Raw genomic sequence first — 18,375 nt, 5'->3', positions numbered from 1 at the left:
TCATACTTTATGTGAAAATACCGACGACATTCAGATTTCAGTTATTCAAAATTCATAAATCTATCCGCGACGTGAATATAATTTGTATAAAGATTTATATAATCTGTCTCTCACGCTATTTCGCAACGGAAATAATCGCGTAAACAACTTCAATATGTAAAAACTTTTGCAGGAATTTTAATGCTGTCGATATGTGTTTGTAGTGATTGGATTAGTAATCAGTATAATTCTAAACAGATTAATAATAAAGAGAAGATGGATGCGACACGTGTCTCGACGTATATACGCAACAACTGTTCGCAATAATCTTTACTTGACTTCGAGGGACGTCGCGTGAGTCGATCGGCGAGCAAATCACGGCCGTGCTCGTATCGCATATATGCTCGCGGGTAACAAGTTTCGCGATGATTTACGCACCTCGCGCCCTCGGAACTAATCTGTATTTGTTTATTCATCGGGACAACGAGGGAAGACCGCGAAGCGTACACACATGCGTGTTCCCTCTCTCTCTCATCCTCTCGCGAGGATCGTCGTCGGTGATTTAGGGTTTCGGGTTTCGATGCACTTCGCCGGTCCGCGCTGTTTACCATTCGCCTGGATTTATTGCCCGAAGGAGATGGCGGGTAAATGAGCGAGAGGGCGATCGGATTTGCGCTCCAATCCCGCAGAAATCTATTTTCTCCTCCCCCTTCCTCTCCATCGGAAGATTCCCGCGAATTTCCCAACTCAAACATCTCAATTTCCTAGTTTATTCCGCGAATGTGTTTTTCCGATTATTGTTATACGATCTCGAGATACCTACATTTCAAATAATGATCTCTAACATTCGCAATTGGACTTTCCTAAGCGCCAGATCTTTGATCTGTTGCAACTTCCGAATGTAATTATTATACAATTTTGTGTGTATTTGTGTATTCCAGGATAATCAAGAATAATTTTGTTTTACCGATTAATAAACGTTTGAAGCTCGAGATTGTGATTTATGATACCCCAAAATCTTTATTGCGGCATATATAAAACGATATCAATTAATATCAGTTAGTGAAACTTGTGTGAGGAAACATTAATTAATTCCAAAAATAATATTAAGAACCTTAAACAATAAATCTATCTCAGATTTCGTAAACTCCACGTTTTTTTGCCTGACTTCTCCCCCTCTGACCTCATCGCGTTTCTTTCTATGGGGCCCGACAATGCACGTCTTATAGGACGTCATATATCGTCGATTTTTCTACTGACGCAAAAAATGTTGCGCATGACGTAACCGCCCGTGACTCCTCGAAGTCGCCACTCGCCACCAACGTCGCGGTCATTGTTTATTCTTAACGAAGCGGCTTATTAGCTAATTATGTCGAGATGCGTTATTGCGACGCGCCGTCGCGGCGCCGACATTGTTCCTTCTTCCCAAGATCGCCGCGAGATTGACGCGGGATGCTCGCCAACGATGAGTAATATCACATCCAGAAAATACCCGCCCTCTCCTTTATTAAAACATTACTGTGAAAAGGCCATATATCAGACTGCGTTCGAATCGCGCCGGCGGCACCGTATCCGATAAATCGATTAGAAGCAAGAGAGATACGCCCGAAAACCACACTCCAGCAACATATCCCAACAGAAAGGGATCGCTCCCGACGATCCCTCCCGGACAGGGGGAGCGAAGGGGGTAAAAATTCTAATTAATTGACGGCCGATCCCGCGCAAGACTCGTACGTCGTTAATTGGCAGCTTATGAACGAGCTCGTGGGCTCGTTAGCGTGCGCGAGCGTCACACGTGGCCGGGCGTTTGCGCACGTGGTGCGTGTTCACGGTGTGGTGGTGCGTTATTTCGGCATCAGCGGAGGAGACGACGCAGGTATCGGGGACGCGACAAAAGCGGCGGGTAACAAGGGCGACACAGGTGCACCGGCCACCGCGATCGATCGCGAATGACAGTCCGCTGAACCGTGACAGCTTTAATGACATAATCCCGCGCCGCCGATCGCGACCGGTTACTTGGAGATTGGCTTGATTCTCATAAACAATCCCCTAACGCGATTCCTGAACCAAAGAAACTTGGAAAAACTTTGAAATGATATTTTTGGCAATTCTTTTTGTAGCGACGTTTGTTAAAACCGGACCGTACACTGTTAAATATTAAAGAATGAAATTTAAACCCAATACTTTGAATTAAATAACATTTTTAACTACCGTGAGTGTCGATTTTATTATTTTAATACAAAACAGTATTATTTTAATTCAATTGGTTTAGTTAAATCAACATTGTTTTAGTTAAATTAATGGCATATTGAGTAGGAGCAGTGGCGACTATAGGAATAGTTAAAAATTACTCAAATTGAACATAATTCAACACTACGAATTTAACAATATATTGCGCTTATAAGATCAAATAATATAGAATTTTTGCAAATTGATGGGTACTTGATTAAAAATCCCAACCCGAATTGAATCCCGATTGGGTACCGTTACAATAATTCCAAAATTTTCGCTTTGGAATGTATTTCGGGATCTTACATTAGTATTCGTCAAAAAGTTTCGATTTCAACTACCCTGTTGCGTCAAGACTGAAATTGATGTTAAACGCAGGACTATAGGGGAACCGTTCGTCTCGTTGACGCCAAACTCGAAGTTGGTGTTGCAATTACCGCCGTTGGCAAATTCTATCAGTTCAGTCTCACGATCTTAGGATCCGCGTGGTAGGAGACGTTGACTGGCCCAGATTACCACGTGGGCGATCGCGATGACAAATACGCAGGGGAGTGCAACAACCATGCGTGTCTTCCCGTGGTCCCGCCTACCGACTTTGCTCGGCAGCGATGCGTACTGTTACATATATCGCGAGCGACGTAGGTACATCGCGACGCAAAAGTCCTTTTTGCTCGTCGTCGCGTCGTCGTCACGCATTAGAAACCGACGCACTCGCGCGCGCCCGTTTGTCACGCGCGATATCAATCGCGCGCGATCGATTGCGTACTCAGTCATCGATTTACCAAACTATTACGCGGCCGATCTGCGTGTAATGATGATCGATATACCGCTTGTTTGTCAAGATACCAATTGCGCGTGATACTGAATATCAATATCGCGATAATGCAATCCTAATTCTTAATATAGTCGCAGCGTGGGCAGAACGATGGACAATCCTTCGCAGACTGCACTTTCGGAAATTAATGAAACGTCATCAATTCAGCGTTAGCGCAAAACGCGGAGAATTCATCGACTCCATCACGAGAATTATCGCCGAAGGATCGGACGGTCTTGCCCCGGGCGGAGAAAGGGTTGCCCCACGTGAATTTTGTTCAAGCTTGTACCGGCGTGACATCTCGCAGCTATTACGCTGACTCGTGGCGGCAGGTGCAACATTGCTCACTGTCCCCGCGCCGATATATTCAAATGCCCGACCGCCGCCGCCGCCGTTCGGCTTGCCATCTTGTGACGGGGCCCTCCCCTCGCTCTGCCATCTCTCTTCGGTCTAAGTGCCTTCCCTCCCGCCCTTGCCGCGCTCTCCTAAGCACGATCCCGTGGTCTATACGTGTGACTCTCGCGCCTCGCCTTTTTTTCATCCAGCCTTCCTTTTTCGCCCCGGCCGTCTCTCTTTTCGGCGTGCTCGTGAGCCGCTAATTAGCGGGGACTTTGCGCGCCGCGCGGATCCGTGGAATCCGCGCGGTTATTTGTCACCCGGAGGAAGTTTCCTCTCTTTCTGTCTTTTCTCCCTGCCTCTTCTCCCTGCTTCTTTACCTCATCTCGTGTTCCTCCAGAATTCTCCACGCGCGGCTCTCTAACGCACCCCGTCTGCGTGCCGCTAGAATCGGTAGTTGCCTTCTTTTTCCTCTACCAGTTCTTAGTGACGGCTCTCCTTCGTTTCGCTTCGTCTGCCGTTGCGGCTATCGCGCGGTCTTCCTTGCATCTGACCTCTTAGATATGTTTATCAATTTTCTCTGTCGATAGTAATATTTGTTAAAACCCAACGAACCGTATCGCTTCTATAAGATTAAATACGGGATAAAATATAGGAGAAGTATATTCTATATAAATCGATGGATGCTCGATTAAAAATTAAACAAATAATAGTTCAGGATTTGGATTTTTGGAATTTTAAATTTTTGGGTTTTTTAATTTTGATCTTTGTAAAATGTTTTTTATCTTATTTTACCAATATGAAAATCGCGGATTTATTAAAGTGCTGGTAATTTTAGATGTTGGAGAGATCCTATACTATTGAACTATAGCTTTCACGGTGCACCCTATTCAAGTTTATCCAACGTATTTAGGGGACTACGTGCTGCGCTGCTACGGGGTATGAATAAATAGCATCGTGCTCCTGCATCTCTCTCCTTCTTTCTCCGTGCCTCCCTTTGCTCTTCCGACTCTCTTTCGCTTCGCTGTGCTCCGCTTTGACCAGCTGAGGGGACGAAGGGCGAGGGAACGAGAGCGGAGGGTGAGCACGTGGCTTTTGATACTCCGTCACGGCGATCTTCGCGGCCGCGCCTTGAAGTCTGAATTATTGGCCCAGAAGAGCGGCGCCCCTTGTCGAATGGTATCCGAGCGTGACGTCAACAGCACCCAGTGGGTGGCGGAGAAAAACGGAGCCCGCAAATATCCCACAAACGCGTGCACACGAGTGCTCTCTCGCACTCCCTTTCTCCGCGGGGCTGAAAAAGAGGAGACGAGGGAGATGAACCGCGGAGAGAAGAACAGCGTGTACGAGAGACGGCAGATCTTTCCCAAAAGATCCAACGGTTGGATTAACAATCGCAGGTTGACGAATAATCGATTATCCGTGAATCTACGCTTGTGATCCTCGAGTAATCTTCGTTTTATGAGACGTCAATGAATCACGATTACTTCGCCAACAGGTTGTTTATTTTAGATTCGATAATTGCGTTGCGCAGCTTCACATTTTGGAAACTCAAGCTTCCGTCACGAAAAGCCTAGAAATCAGATCTGCAGCAGCTCGACAAGTCCGCCGAGAGAGACAACCGCGTGTTTCACTTTGGTAGCTGCGTCAGTAAGTCTTGGATGAGGACTCGCTGCCTGCGCGCACTACAAACATCACTCCTCTCCGTCGAGGAGTCTGCTTCACGAGAAATCGCACAAACGCGTCGCGTCGAAGCTCGGGGTCTCTCGTGACGCGGTGATTCAAGCACGGGGGTGATGAAAAAAGAGGGTTCGGCGAAAGAACGGCCGTGCGAGTGGTGTATCGCTCGAGGAGGAGAGCTCGGTAACCAGACGAGCTAAGACGAGATGAAACGAGACGAGCCCCGACTGAAAGTGAAGCCGGAGCGAAGGTGTATCCGCGCGTGGCGGAAGAACGAGGCATTAAAAAAATCAGGAAGCGGAGTCTAATGAGCGACCGGCACCAGGAAATAATGTCACGTGGCGGGGGGCGTATTAACGACGAGCTCGTTTTTACACTTTCTCGGTCGCGGAAAGACCTGCCTCGCAGAATCTCTTATCGCGATAAGAGAGCCGAAGTGAAATGAAGATGGAAGAGAAGAGATAGGAGAAGTTAGACGCGACACGCAGTCGCGGCGAAATGCATTTCAGATTACGGAACGTATTCGCAAAAGTATATATACTTATTTACGTCATAAATATATAAAATACAGGAGCGGTGTAATTAGACATGCAATTAAAAGTAACGAATGACGCTCTTAAAGATTTGTCGAAGCGGGCGCCAAATTTCTGCAATCAGAGCAGCGGATTAAAATAAACAATGCCGACGGGCGCGTTATCACTCGGCTCGTCGTTATCTACATAGCTTGCATAACTCCCACCGCCGTTCGCGGCCATTAATTAACCAAACGCGCGTTTTATGCCGACCCACCGCCGGCATCGGCAATCGGAATTACTCATTCGGAATAAAGTCTTAATTAATTCACGATTGTTTGCGCGTTTTTTTTATTGCCACCGGTCTGGGCGACTAGGATTCTTTGATGTGCCGAACTCACCTGCTTGCTATTTTCCGTCTTCTTATCGAGGATATAAATTTTTATAATTTACGTCCTTCTCAAATTTGGAAACGTCGGTTTTAATCTCAACTTCAGTCATTATTATCGAGACGTGTGCAATTGTTTATCGTGCAAAAAATTTAATGAAATCATCGATGACATAAATACCAGTGAGACGTAAGAATTCTTAGAGATAATCGCATTAATAAAACTGTCCAACCGTCTAACCAGACGAGAATTCCATTGATAGTTTAAATACTTTATGCAGGAATAAATGCATTATTCGTCGATTTAGATAAATTTGATGAGATTTTTTTCACATATTTTTTCTGATATTTTTTTTAGTGAGAACAAATTTCGTATATTTATAGAATTATTTGTATTTTCATCAACTTAAATCTTTCCTCATATTCTCGAGTTTTGAGAATGCGTAAGCACGAGTCGTTATAAAAAATTAAAACTGAAAAATAGATTAATAAATATTGATATATTTTCAGTCACCGGGCTGAATCTTATGCATAATAAGTTTTTATCGAGGTTTTTATAAATTTTATATATATTTGGCCTTTTTTGAATCTGGAATGCTTTGGAACTTAGAATATAAAATCCAACTTTGACATAAAATTGCATTTCAAAATTGAATTGTAATCGACGCATGGTTCAAAGTACAAAGGCGGGAAATATAAAATTCACAAAAATTATTATTAAACATTATTATTAAACATTATTATTAAACACAAGATTATCCAGCCCGATGACTGAAAATATGTCAATATTTATTTATTCTGTACTATATACGTATCAGACGCTATCAAACTTATTAAAAAATTTATTAAAACCGCAGATCCTGGTAGACGATTTCTTTATATTTCCCACAGAACTCTATCGATATGTATCGATTCCGAGAAGCTCTCAACAACCATCCGATATTCATCCAAAGATCCAAATATATCAGTTTCACAGGCGCACGAGTCCGGGATCGAGAAGGGCGCCGGAATCGTGAGCTATTTTCGATCTCCTATCGAAATCAATGGGGAGGAGAACAAACTCGCGCGTGTTTCAGTCACATTCGAAGATCGTTCATTCTGAAAGCCGATGAGGCGTGACGGAGGCGACCGATGGATTCCTAGATCCCCATGGCCGATGCCGAGAGGCTCGTTTACTGTCCTCTGTCCTCTGACCGGTTCCAGGATCGAGATACCGATAACACGGATGATCGATGCCAGACTACGCGGACTGAAGATCGTCGATGACAGTGTCGACGGTGTCGAACATCGACGTCTCATTTACTTCGTCGAATGCAATAGGGCGATCCTTCGTGGCACCGATCGTGTTCTCGTGGATTCCTCGCAGGATAAGACTGCCGCAGAGAATATCGTAAAAACGTTTGCGTATTCTGTTTCCGAAAGCTGTTTTCGGAAGATAAAGCAAAAAAGAATTCAATTTTTTCTCGACTAAATTGTAAATATTTTTCAACTTAAAGTTGAACGCGCGCGAAAGGAAATTAAGCGATTCGACGAATAATGATAAGAAAGAATAGAGAGAAGAAAACATAATAAATATTTGTTTAAAGATAACTATTAGATGAGCAGTTTTATTTTTCGAAAGTAACGGAACCTAAAGACTGCATGGTTGCGAAGGGGGTGTCCGTCTCTCTCTCTCTCCGTCGACGCGGATGACGTCATAGTGCCGTTCCTTTTATCCGCCGTCGTCCTTTTTTGGCATAGAAATTCAACGAATAATCGCGCGCTGAAATCGCATCGGCGCGCTCGCTATGCGTCCTGAATGCAGCACGATGCATATTGCATGGCCGAAGGAAAGCCGCTCGCCGCTGCTGCTCGCGTCGCAATCCTGTGTGAACGCGGAGTTCTGTTAGAAATCAGAACGCGGGGCGACGTTCGTGAAACAACATTTATATAGACCTTTTTTTTACAATTCTCGACGAGTGGACAGGAAATCGTGGCCCGAACGAACAAGTAAAATCTCAGCATGAAGCAAATAAATAAATCACCGAGACCTCTTGTTTTCTCTCTCGATTGTCAGGTTTAGTGTATCATAAATTATAGCTATTATGTCGCAATTAATATTAAATTTACCGATTACTCCTGTCATTGGTCCATAAAAATCTTCGAAAAAATGTATATTTATTTATTGTATTTTTGCATTATTATTACGAATGTGACCAAAGCGGCGGATTTATATGCATGCTTTTTTTAATGTTAAATCTGTCAACTCGTGTTTCTCGCGTCACGATTTTTTTCAATAAAGAGAAGGATTGAAGGAAAGATATAAATCGATAACGACATAATAGACCGGCAAGTAGGATGTTTATGATGTCCCATAACGGGCGCTCGTTGCGAGCCTTCGTCGGCGGAAAAAAAATTATTATCTTGGCCGAGTACAGAATTCCGCTTCTGTGGCTCGACGCGCGTAATTTACGCGAAGTTGGGTATCCAGTCTTGCGTAATTCGGTCCGCCATTCGGGATATAATTTCAGCTTTAATAGCCGCGGGACGCATCGCATTTTCATAGCTCCGCATAATCGGGCCGTTAAATCGTCGACGCGCCGCGGCCGTCCAGAAGAAATCCGATGAATGCCGCGTGTCGCCAATCCGGGATGGACAAAGCCCGTAAATAAGATGGGAAATATGAATAACGAGCGGGAGCCTCGTGCCCGGAAAGCTGTTGAGATTCGATTCTCGGTTTTATATGAATAATACCGTCTGAATTTATTTCTCGATACTTTGTGAGATTCCAAGCGATAGATTTACATTCTAAAATTGTGAATAGAAGCATTGAGACACGATGTTACAAGTTTCAAGTCCTTCTCTTTGACCGATTTAAAAATGCGTTATATTACGTTGAAACGGCTTTTACGTATTTTTCTTTTTCTTCAATTTTTTTTTGCACGCGTATAAATGGAGCGCGTTGGAATATTCCGCCATTATTGCCGGTCAGTGAATCCAGCCTACCAGTTGGCCAACTGGTAAGACAGGACGGACAATGTGCGCGCCGGTTTTTGTTGGGTGAAATTCTGGTTCACCGTCGTGGTTTGCACGCCATATCACGCGACTTTCCATCGCGTCTCCTTCGCGGAAAATCACGGATTCTGTTTGTCGAGAGCCGATTCTATGAACTGCGCGAATAGAAGAATAAAATATGCAATTCTAGATCCAGTTTATGTATCCAGAAGGAAAAACATTAAACGGCATTTCTGCGCGAAAAGATCATACAAGAATCTTTTAATTTTTGTCGTCACATTTATATTCTCCTATATATAAACTGTCGCAATAACTCTTATTCATTATTCAGTGGCTATTTTTTAATTTAAATCCATACCAAAGAAACTTTAAGAGTGTTAATTGAAACCTGCGGCTTTAAAGAAAACTCGCGATTAGAAGGAAGATGGTGAGAAGGAGAGACATGGGGAAATACAGACACATACAGACACGCGGCGTATATTGTCAAAATATATTCAATGAAAAAATGATCTTGCAAAAGTTTGGACAATCCTTCCGCATCGTTACAAGGAGGACTATAATTAGTAGGAGCAATAATAACAGTAGTGTCCTGCGTAATCCTCATTTACTATTACTTTTACCTCTCGCCTAGAGAAGCACGACCGCTACCGAATGCAATTAATAGGGCCCTACAACCTATAACGGTGCCTTAAGAGAAACGCACGAGGAACGTCCTTTATTTACAGTTAATAACCAGGTAGGTAGAACCGTGGGTCGCTTCTTTTATGGGTCTGTCGCGGTCTGATCTTGAGCAATAATTACAATAACTCGCGTTCGCAGCTCATTTTTTTTCTTTTATAAATAATTATATCCTCCCGTTAAAATCCAGCGTTTCGCTCGAGCGCTCGATAGAGCTTTGATCGATCTTCAAGTTTGTTTATGTCGGTATAAATCTCTGCTTTTATTTACAAAAAACATGACACGATCAGAAAAATATAAATCTCGATTATTTGTCAATCGACCGCAGTAGTGTCAAAAAATTTAGAAACCTGTTTCAAATAAGAAGGAAAAGACATTATACAGAGAAATAAAAAATAAATAATTAATAATTAATAATTCAACAAGTCGATCCGTCCAATATATAGCCACTACGCTCCTCAATAAATTAAAGATGACAGCAACCGACAGCTCTTCGAGAACTCGCGAAACACCGGATTTTCACACAGCACTGGTAATGTTCGCGATCCTTAATTAGACTTAGGCGAATAAATAGATCTCGTTCACTAATTACATTGCCCTCAACGAACGACTTTAGTGTTCCGCGACGCGAATTCGCGTCGCAATTCGAGCTACAATAAATACAACGATTTTATTGATTAAAACAAATCTACGCATCGGCGCGTTAAATTTTACAATCGTCTTGATCCGAAGCGAGCGCCTCGAGAAGCCAATTTTCGGCTCGCGGGACGATAACGAGAAGCAAGCTTTTCACTGGTTGAAAGGAAAACTCACAACTCGGCGCTCTCGAAAAATGCACTCCTCGAAATCTTGTGCTCGATCGGTCGTCGCTAATCCGGTCCGCGAATTTTCGCTCGCGGAAACGCTATTCCTCTTTCTCTCTTTTTTTTTTACACGCTCACCGACTATTCACAATTCATCGTCCTCACGCACGCACTCGCGAGCGATTATCACTCACGTGAGAAACCGTCCGGAAGGGTGCACATCCAAATCGACCGATGTCCCGTCGCGGGACGTGGACGCGCGACGCTAGCCAGACAGGACGAATCCGGACGTCAGGGATCACGCGCAGTCCAGAGATGCCAGGGACGCAGGACTGTGGGGACCGCCGAGCATGAAGGGCGGACTCATCGGCGGCCCGCCACTTCCGGTGCTGTTCCCGTAGAGCTCAAGGTCGCCGAGATTACCGCCATCCACCCCGCCGTCGCACTTGTCGGACTTGCCCTCCTGCTTCAGCACCATGCGCCGCCATTTTGCCCGCGCGTTCTGGAACCAGACCTGGGAACAAGACCAGCAGAGGGTTCGGCCGTTACGTACGACGGCTTGAGTCGTCGCTGAATTGCGCGAGCTCGAGAAATCGAATTGTGGTGGGGGGGGGGGGGAACGCGATTAATCTTAATTAACCCTTAAAGGCTGCATGGTCCATATATGGACCTTTGATCGCGCATAAAGCTGGGTCTGATCATCCAAATCTTAAAAAATTATATATGAAATAGAGATAGAAAAGATTGAAGAATATAATATAGAATTAGAAAAATTAATATTAAATTGTCCAAAAACATTAATTTTTTAAGAGTCTCAAGTAATTGAGCCTTTAAGCGTTAATTAATAGGCGCAACGTAAACGTTTTGAAGAATAACAGGGATATTAAGTTTACACAACGTTTATGCCATGCTGAAAAGAATGAGTGCTTCTTCATGCATCCGCAAACGTGCGGTACGTTAGATAAGAGTTCCTCCTCCTATTCACGTGCGCACCTCCGCGAGGCTTCCTCTATGTTCACAATAGATGAAAGACGACGCGATCCCGACGTCGCCATTTTCAAGACAGTCTCCTCCCCCGCGGACTTCCAACGAAAGAACTCGCGAACCGACTACTCGTGCGTGTCCCCCCTCGAGTGCGTGAGCGCGAGCGTGCGCGCGCGTGTTCCGGCGTGTCTGTGTGCGCGCGCGGCGGGCAAGTATTCGTGCGTTTCGCGATCAATATCAAGCAAGATGGCGACCAAGAACCCTACGAATACAATAGCGGCCACCTCCAACCCTCTCCTTCGGCTCGGCGAATGGGCGCAGAAGCGAGGCGATGTAACAACTGGAATGATTGTTATGCGGAAGATCGAAGAAAACATGGCGATCAGTTTTAAATGACGTCATTTTTCTCTGTAAAATTACTGGTTTTTTTGTACTTTAGAGAAGACAGCTTTGTTATAGAGGTGTATTACGTAGACTACATTTAAGATCTACGTTAAGAATTACGTAGCAAGATTTAAAAGTTTCTGCCTCAAGGCATACAAAAAATAAAACAATTTATTTTATTTTTAATATAATCACTTTTCACTTCAATACATGTTTTAAAATAATGAATCAATTTTTCTATATACCACTAAAAAAATATTCTGAGTTTTTGTCCTTACAATGATTTAACACTAGAGATCACTGCTTCATCACTGCTTCGTCATTTTTTCCCACGCAATTAAGTTTCAATTTTAACAATAAAAAATAATCACTTTATTTTTGAAATTAAAATCTGATTTGAGCATTTAAATGACTAAAACCATTTTAATGACAAAAATTCAGAATATTTTTTAATGGTCTAGAAAAATTAATTCATTGTCTAAAAAATGCATTGAAATAAAAAGTATGATTATATATACAATAATTGAAAATTGATAGCTAATAGAACTGTTTTTCATATTTTGATAATGCATGATTCGATATGTTAGATTTTACCCTTTACAAACTTCATATTCTAAGTGACTAATTAAATCTTCTGTTGATCAAAATTGCGAATTTGGAATCTCTGGAACCTCGCGTTGTGAGACCTCGAGAGTTAAAAGCTTCGAAACTTCAAAGAATATTCGAGCTTTGGTACTTTAAAATTCTTAATTGAGTGACTCGAAGTCTTTACAGCCTAGCTCTAGCATTCGATCATTACAATTACGGAAATTCAACATTCATTGAAATTAAGTCTATATTTGTAAAAAGTCAAACCGAATATAGAAGGGAACCTCGCCTGACCTAAGCTCCTCGTTTCCATGCCGCTGCGTTTCGCCTCGCCTCATTTACCTTTAAATCGTCAGTATCTCCCGCACTCGATCGTTCTCCCTTTTCATCCGCGCGTCCATGGCACGCTTCACAAAGGAACGCGCGCGAAACTTTCGTAACAACCTAATAATTTAACGGTAGTGGGTTAACGAGAGCGAGCCGGCGAGCGCGGGTCCGACGTTACGACGGAGCTTAGTCGTCCGCCGGGGGGTTTTGACTGTCTCCGGATTGACGCCGGCTCGTAATTACGGAGAAAGGCCGCAGCCTCTCGTCGACGGAAATATCGCTCCGTTCCGCGCGGTTCTTTTAACTTCGCAGCCACGCCGTACGCGCCGCACTAATTGGGAGAAGCGCGCGTGTCTACGCGCGGCTCGCGTACGTGAATATTTTTATAGGGCGCACCCTCCCGAAATGCGAGCGAGGCAAAAGGATCGAGCGAGAACCACCGGCTATCCATCTTTGGATTTTCCTTTTGCGCTCGGGTCGCCGTGATCTCGTTATTTTTTCATGGTGATTTATATATATGAATAATCTAATAAGATCCTATAGTGGATTTTACCCAGTTTTACGAAAATCTAAAGTCATATCAAATCCAATTTGAAATAGATATAGAGTTACGAACACTCAGAGTTTCTAAAATCCGATATTTTGTTTGGAGATTCACGGGAGAGACCCAACATTTCAAATGTTTAAAATTCCATGTAAGGATTTCGTTCAAACTTTAATTACACGTAATTAGATTTTATATATCATATACAATGCAATATAATTTGTATCAAGATTAGATACGACTAAAAGTTATAATTTTGTAATTACATCAGCGCGTAACCACTTTCGGAGTTGAACGCGACACGGTTAAGAGCTAACGAAATCGAAACGAGGAAATTCCAGTTTCAACACCGCGCGGTCGGCTCGCATTAAGAGAAAACGCGGAATCGCGAATGGCATGAGTCGGACGGTCTCTGTTTACCTGCAACACCCTTTTCGGCAAGCCAGTTTTCTGGGAAAGCTGCTTGAGATCCTTCGCGTCGGGATTGTGATTGATCGCGAAGTAGCTCTTCATCGTCCTTAACTGGTGATGCTTGAAGCTCGTTCTCATCCGTTTCGTCCGGCTGTTGGAGCCGGGCATGCCGGGGGTCCCAGGGCCTCCTCTACCGAAGGGCATGTCTATGTAGTCCGCGTTTAGGTCTGCAACATAAATCCAGAAACGGCACCGTCATCGAGATTGGTCGGACTGAAAGCTATTCTAGAATTTAACACGTTGTCTGCCCAGCGAATTTTAACGTGTCTTACACCACAGCAGAATTTTTATAAACATGCATGATAAAATACTGTATATGATTAAATAAGATTATATATATTCTCATGGGTAGTGTGTTAAATTGCACACTCTTTACTTTACATTGTTATCTAGATATTTATGTAATTTTATATTAAAATTTTATATTAAATGGCAATTATTTTTGATAAACGTTTTAAACACCTTCGATCGTCAATGACCGTCAGGGCGTCATTGAAAAATCAGGTGCCAGTGACAAGCATGACGTATCACGGCAATCAGCCGTGTTAAAGTTTAACCATCTAAGATCTATCTCGAGGAGAATTTAAAAAAAGAACCGAACGAGAGTCAGATACGAAGGAACTCATGTTTTATCCCACCGAATCAATTTGCTCGAGCTCGCACGCGCAACGTCGACAGTATCATCCTTGTAGGCAGAGGAGTCGCGATAGATCGGCGTGGCTGTGAATGAGGTGTATCGTGCCTGGAAACTATTTGCTGCATAGAGCTGTAATTGGCCGTGTATCCATCGGCCTTTCGCATACGCTATCTCGCCGTTTTCCTTACCCCTTCCCCCGAGGCCTTTAATCCGCCTCTTTGCGCTCGAGGAGCTAATGAGCTGTGATACGCATCAAACAGCGTTAGAACCCGCTTTCGACGGCGTCGACTCAGCGTGCGATCGTCGTACTCGAAACCTAGTCGATAACTCTATCCGAGTCGAGCCGAGAATCACGGACTGTATGGTGAATCTCCGAGACAAGGTGACGGACGGAGGATGTTTGATGGATTCGTGAAGTAAACGGTCGTTTTTAGACAATTTTCGGAAAATTATCTCTTTAAAGGCCACAATTCAAGTCTCAACCTCTTGAGGCTACACTATCCACTATATGATCTCGCAACTTTGATCGCGCATAACTCTGGATATAATCAACTAAATTTTAAAAAATTATATGTATATGAAATAGGGGTAGAAGAGACTGAAGTATATAACAGATTCACAATTAGAGTAATTGCCAATAATTAATATTAAATTGTCCAAAAACATCAATTTTTGAAAACATTTCGCTTTGGACGCTTTCGTGCTGAAACCATCACTCCATCTTTTTTCAACATGTAATGAGCAATAAAGATAGACTGACGCTTTCAGCACGAAAGCGCCCAAAGCGAACGCAGCCTATATATAGACTTACTAGCCTTTAAGGGTTAATTATTTCCTAACTTCAATTGTAGTTATCTCTCCTGGCCCTTTCCTATTTCTGCAATGTCGTAACAAGTTGCGCTTTTTAGTGTTGCAATCCAGCGACACGAAACCGCTCGTTATCCAGTCGACCGTGGTTTCGCTTATTAAACAATTAATACAAGCAATCTGTACGAACGATTTGTTCCCGCGCAAGACCGCACGCTGCGAACTACAACCATAACTCAGGTGTTACTAAACACACGGCCATTTATCTCGGCCTCGGAAGCATGGTTCGTCGCGGCCCTTAGCGATGGCCGTGAAAAATTGCCGGCATGATCCACGATAGATCAGAGACCAGCTTGTGGTACCGGGCGATCACCTGCGCGCCGCTACGATCCTTTTTCACGGCGACACGGCGACATCGAGCGACCTCCTCCAGTGAGGAGCGAGAACGGGAAAAAAAAAGAGCGCAGCGAGGAGGTGGCAAGTAGAAGTTTCGATGTCCGCCGTGGTTCTTCGGACCAAAGCCACCGGCCGGTACCCGCCGGCTCGTTCCCACGATCGGTCTCTCGACAATCAACTCGGAAATTGAGTTCTCCCAGCCTAACCGGCGTGCTGCCCACGCGCCGCGCCGCGCCGCGCACTCCGTCGGGGGACTCGATTCGGGAATTTATGTCTCGCCGACAAATTTTATCAGGCTTCGGTGGCAAGCGTCGCGCGCCCACGCACGCCCGTAAATCACGCCGGGTCGGTCATGCGTTCCCCCGCGTGACGCGATCGGAGGTCACTTTTCGAGAACGACCGACGTATCTGGACCTCACGATCTGCGGACCTTCGTGCCGTGCTCGGGCTCGCGAATGATCCTCCAAACTGCAGGACCATGAGACTTCCGGAATTAGAAATTTCGCAACTTAAGTTAGACATTCCAAGACTCCGATTTTTGGAATTTTGTGGAAGAGAAACTCCGTTACCAATTCTTTTTGCATTCCTCGGCTTCGCATTGCTATATACAAAGTGTATATAATTAGAAAAAGTCGCACTTACCAAGACTCGCGGTCATACCCTCGAGATCCTTGGGCTTCCTCTTCCTGGGCCTGCCCTTCTGCCTGGGCGGCGGGACCACGGCGGCGGCGCCATTAAAGTAGGGCACCTTCGGCGGCGAGGAGGCGTCGGAAGGGGTGGAGGGCTGCAACGGCACCGGGCTGACGTGGCTGTGCGGGTGTTGGGGGTGCATCGAGTGATGTGGGTGCGGTGGCGCGTGATGATGGTGATGATGGTGATGGAGGAACTCGGGCGAGGGGAAGGGCTGGCCGGGGTAGTGCGGCCCGGGCGGGTAGACCGGGACCGGCGGGCTCTGGGCCGGATGCAACTCGGCGCCCATCTCGTAGTGCAGCCGGCAGAGCACGGCGCCGTCCCGCATGCCGAAGTGGTCGCCCTTCGTCAAGAGCACCGCGCACGCCGCGCACGAGAAGCAGCGCACGTGGAAGACGAGCTCGCGCGCGCGCATCACCAGCTCGGACGCCAGGATCGCCGCTTGGCAGCGCGCGCACCGCTTCATGCTGCCGAACATCCTGCGAACACAGAGAGCGGAAATCAATATTATATACCGTGTAACGCACGCTGCACGCTGCGCGGATCCATGTTGAGCGAAAGTCGCGTTTTAGTACGTTAATGATTACATTTCTAATACATATATTCCTTTGATTTTTACAGTTGAACGTTGGGGAGGACTAGGATGATGAGTTATAAAAATTACGCTACGAAAAGAGCTTCTGCCTTCTACCCCTTGCGGGATCAAAGGACGAGACAAACGTACGACGCACACACCTACTATTAAAACTACAGGCAGGGCTTCTGTCCTTCAACAAACCTCTCGCGTTCAGTTAATCGAGAGAAAAGGAGGAAAATAATCTCCATGCACGAAAATGAGCCTCATCGCGACCAGCAGCGTTATCCAATATAAACACATTCCGCACGTCCGACTGGCTATCGCGATATCCCCGTGTCGGTATCGACCAATGTCCTCAATAGAGTTCCGCTAAAGAGAGACGACGGGGGCAGCGAGAAAAAGACGAGAAAAAGCGAGAAGGGGAAAGAAAGAGAGAAAAACGGAGAAGGACGTGCAGGTCGGCCGATCTGCGAAGGCCGGCGAAGATACGTCCGGTGGCCTCGCGCGAACGGGGGAGAGCGGAAGGGCGGAAAGAGAGAGAGAGGAAGGAATATACCGATGCACCGGACGCCGTGACATCGCTACTGCATTAGCGGCACCCTGCAGTCTCCATTACCGGAGCCGGTCGACTATCTGGCCGACAACCACGCCGCGGCTACCTACCTAACCACTTATCTCGCTCCGCGCCTTCCAAATATATTACCACCCCCCGCCCCCCGCGCGCGCCCCTACTAAAGAACCTAGATAAAGACGTGGCCCGATCTTATAACGCTGATCCCGAAGCCGGTCCTCCCCCGGTACGCGGACGCGCGCGGCCCTTTACGACGTCCCCCCCCGGTGCCGGGGTATCGGATCGGAAATGGACGATTTCGGCGACGCGACGGTAGAACGAGCGGCGCGATACGCGCGTTCCGTCGCGGAGAGAAAGGACGCGGCAGAAAAGCTCCGCGCGGTCTTCAACCTCCGGCGCGAGTCTCGTGGCGGTCATTACACGTTTACGTTTAAATGATGAAGTATCTTGTCTTGATGCGCTAAACCTCCATTTTTTCCATGTTCCTCATTACTTTATTGCTCTTCTGTGCACTTAACCTCGGAGCGTACGTCTGATTTTTGTTTTACATAAATGGTCACTTGGGATAATTTTTAAACCGTATAATTAAAAGTCATTTTATGCAACACGTGCATGGAAAGTGCCCCATTACGCACGCTATACGCGTGCGTGATAGACCACTTTCCAGGCACTTGCAACATAAAATAGGGTGTGTAAGCTGTGCGTAAAGATGAAAATTCCCGGGTGCGGAGTTTACACACGAGCCAAAGGCGAGTGCGGTAACCGCACTTGTTACACAAATAACTATTTATTGATTACATATTGCATACTTTTTATTGTTCTAATTTGTTGGTATTTGAGGATAATATGTATATAGATTTACTCAATATTTTCTGAAAAAAAGGTAGGAGAAAAACATATTAAACAAACGAAAGAAGCATATTAAAATTATTGTGACGCGAGCTTCATTTTTTCGATACTGGGGTGTAAAATTCACCCCAGACGCC

The 18,375-nt window shown here is 45.1% G+C and overlaps 1 protein-coding gene across 5 annotated transcripts in view; it reads right to left on the bottom strand.

Moving 5' to 3' along the window:
- Positions 1-9,403: 9,403 nt before the first annotated feature.
- Positions 9,404-18,375, bottom strand: part of LOC139821589 (protein apterous-like) — an 85,179-nt gene continuing 76,207 nt past the window's right edge. For all 5 annotated transcript variants that reach the window (XM_071792757.1, XM_071792754.1, XM_071792755.1 and 2 more), the window contains 3 exons: positions 16,194-16,720; positions 13,661-13,878; positions 9,404-10,927 (listed from right to left, as the gene is read on the bottom strand). In XM_071792757.1, coding sequence (XP_071648858.1) covers positions 10,712-10,927; positions 13,661-13,878; positions 16,194-16,720 — 961 coding nt within the window. In that variant the 3' untranslated portion in view covers positions 9,404-10,711. The remainder of the gene's footprint in view (positions 10,928-13,660; positions 13,879-16,193; positions 16,721-18,375) is intronic.

This window comes from Temnothorax longispinosus, chromosome 11 (genome assembly GCF_030848805.1).
Source record: "Temnothorax longispinosus isolate EJ_2023e chromosome 11, Tlon_JGU_v1, whole genome shotgun sequence".
Lineage (NCBI taxonomy): Eukaryota > Metazoa > Arthropoda > Insecta > Hymenoptera > Formicidae > Temnothorax > Temnothorax longispinosus.
This window is presented reverse-complemented; position numbering and strand designations above follow the sequence as displayed.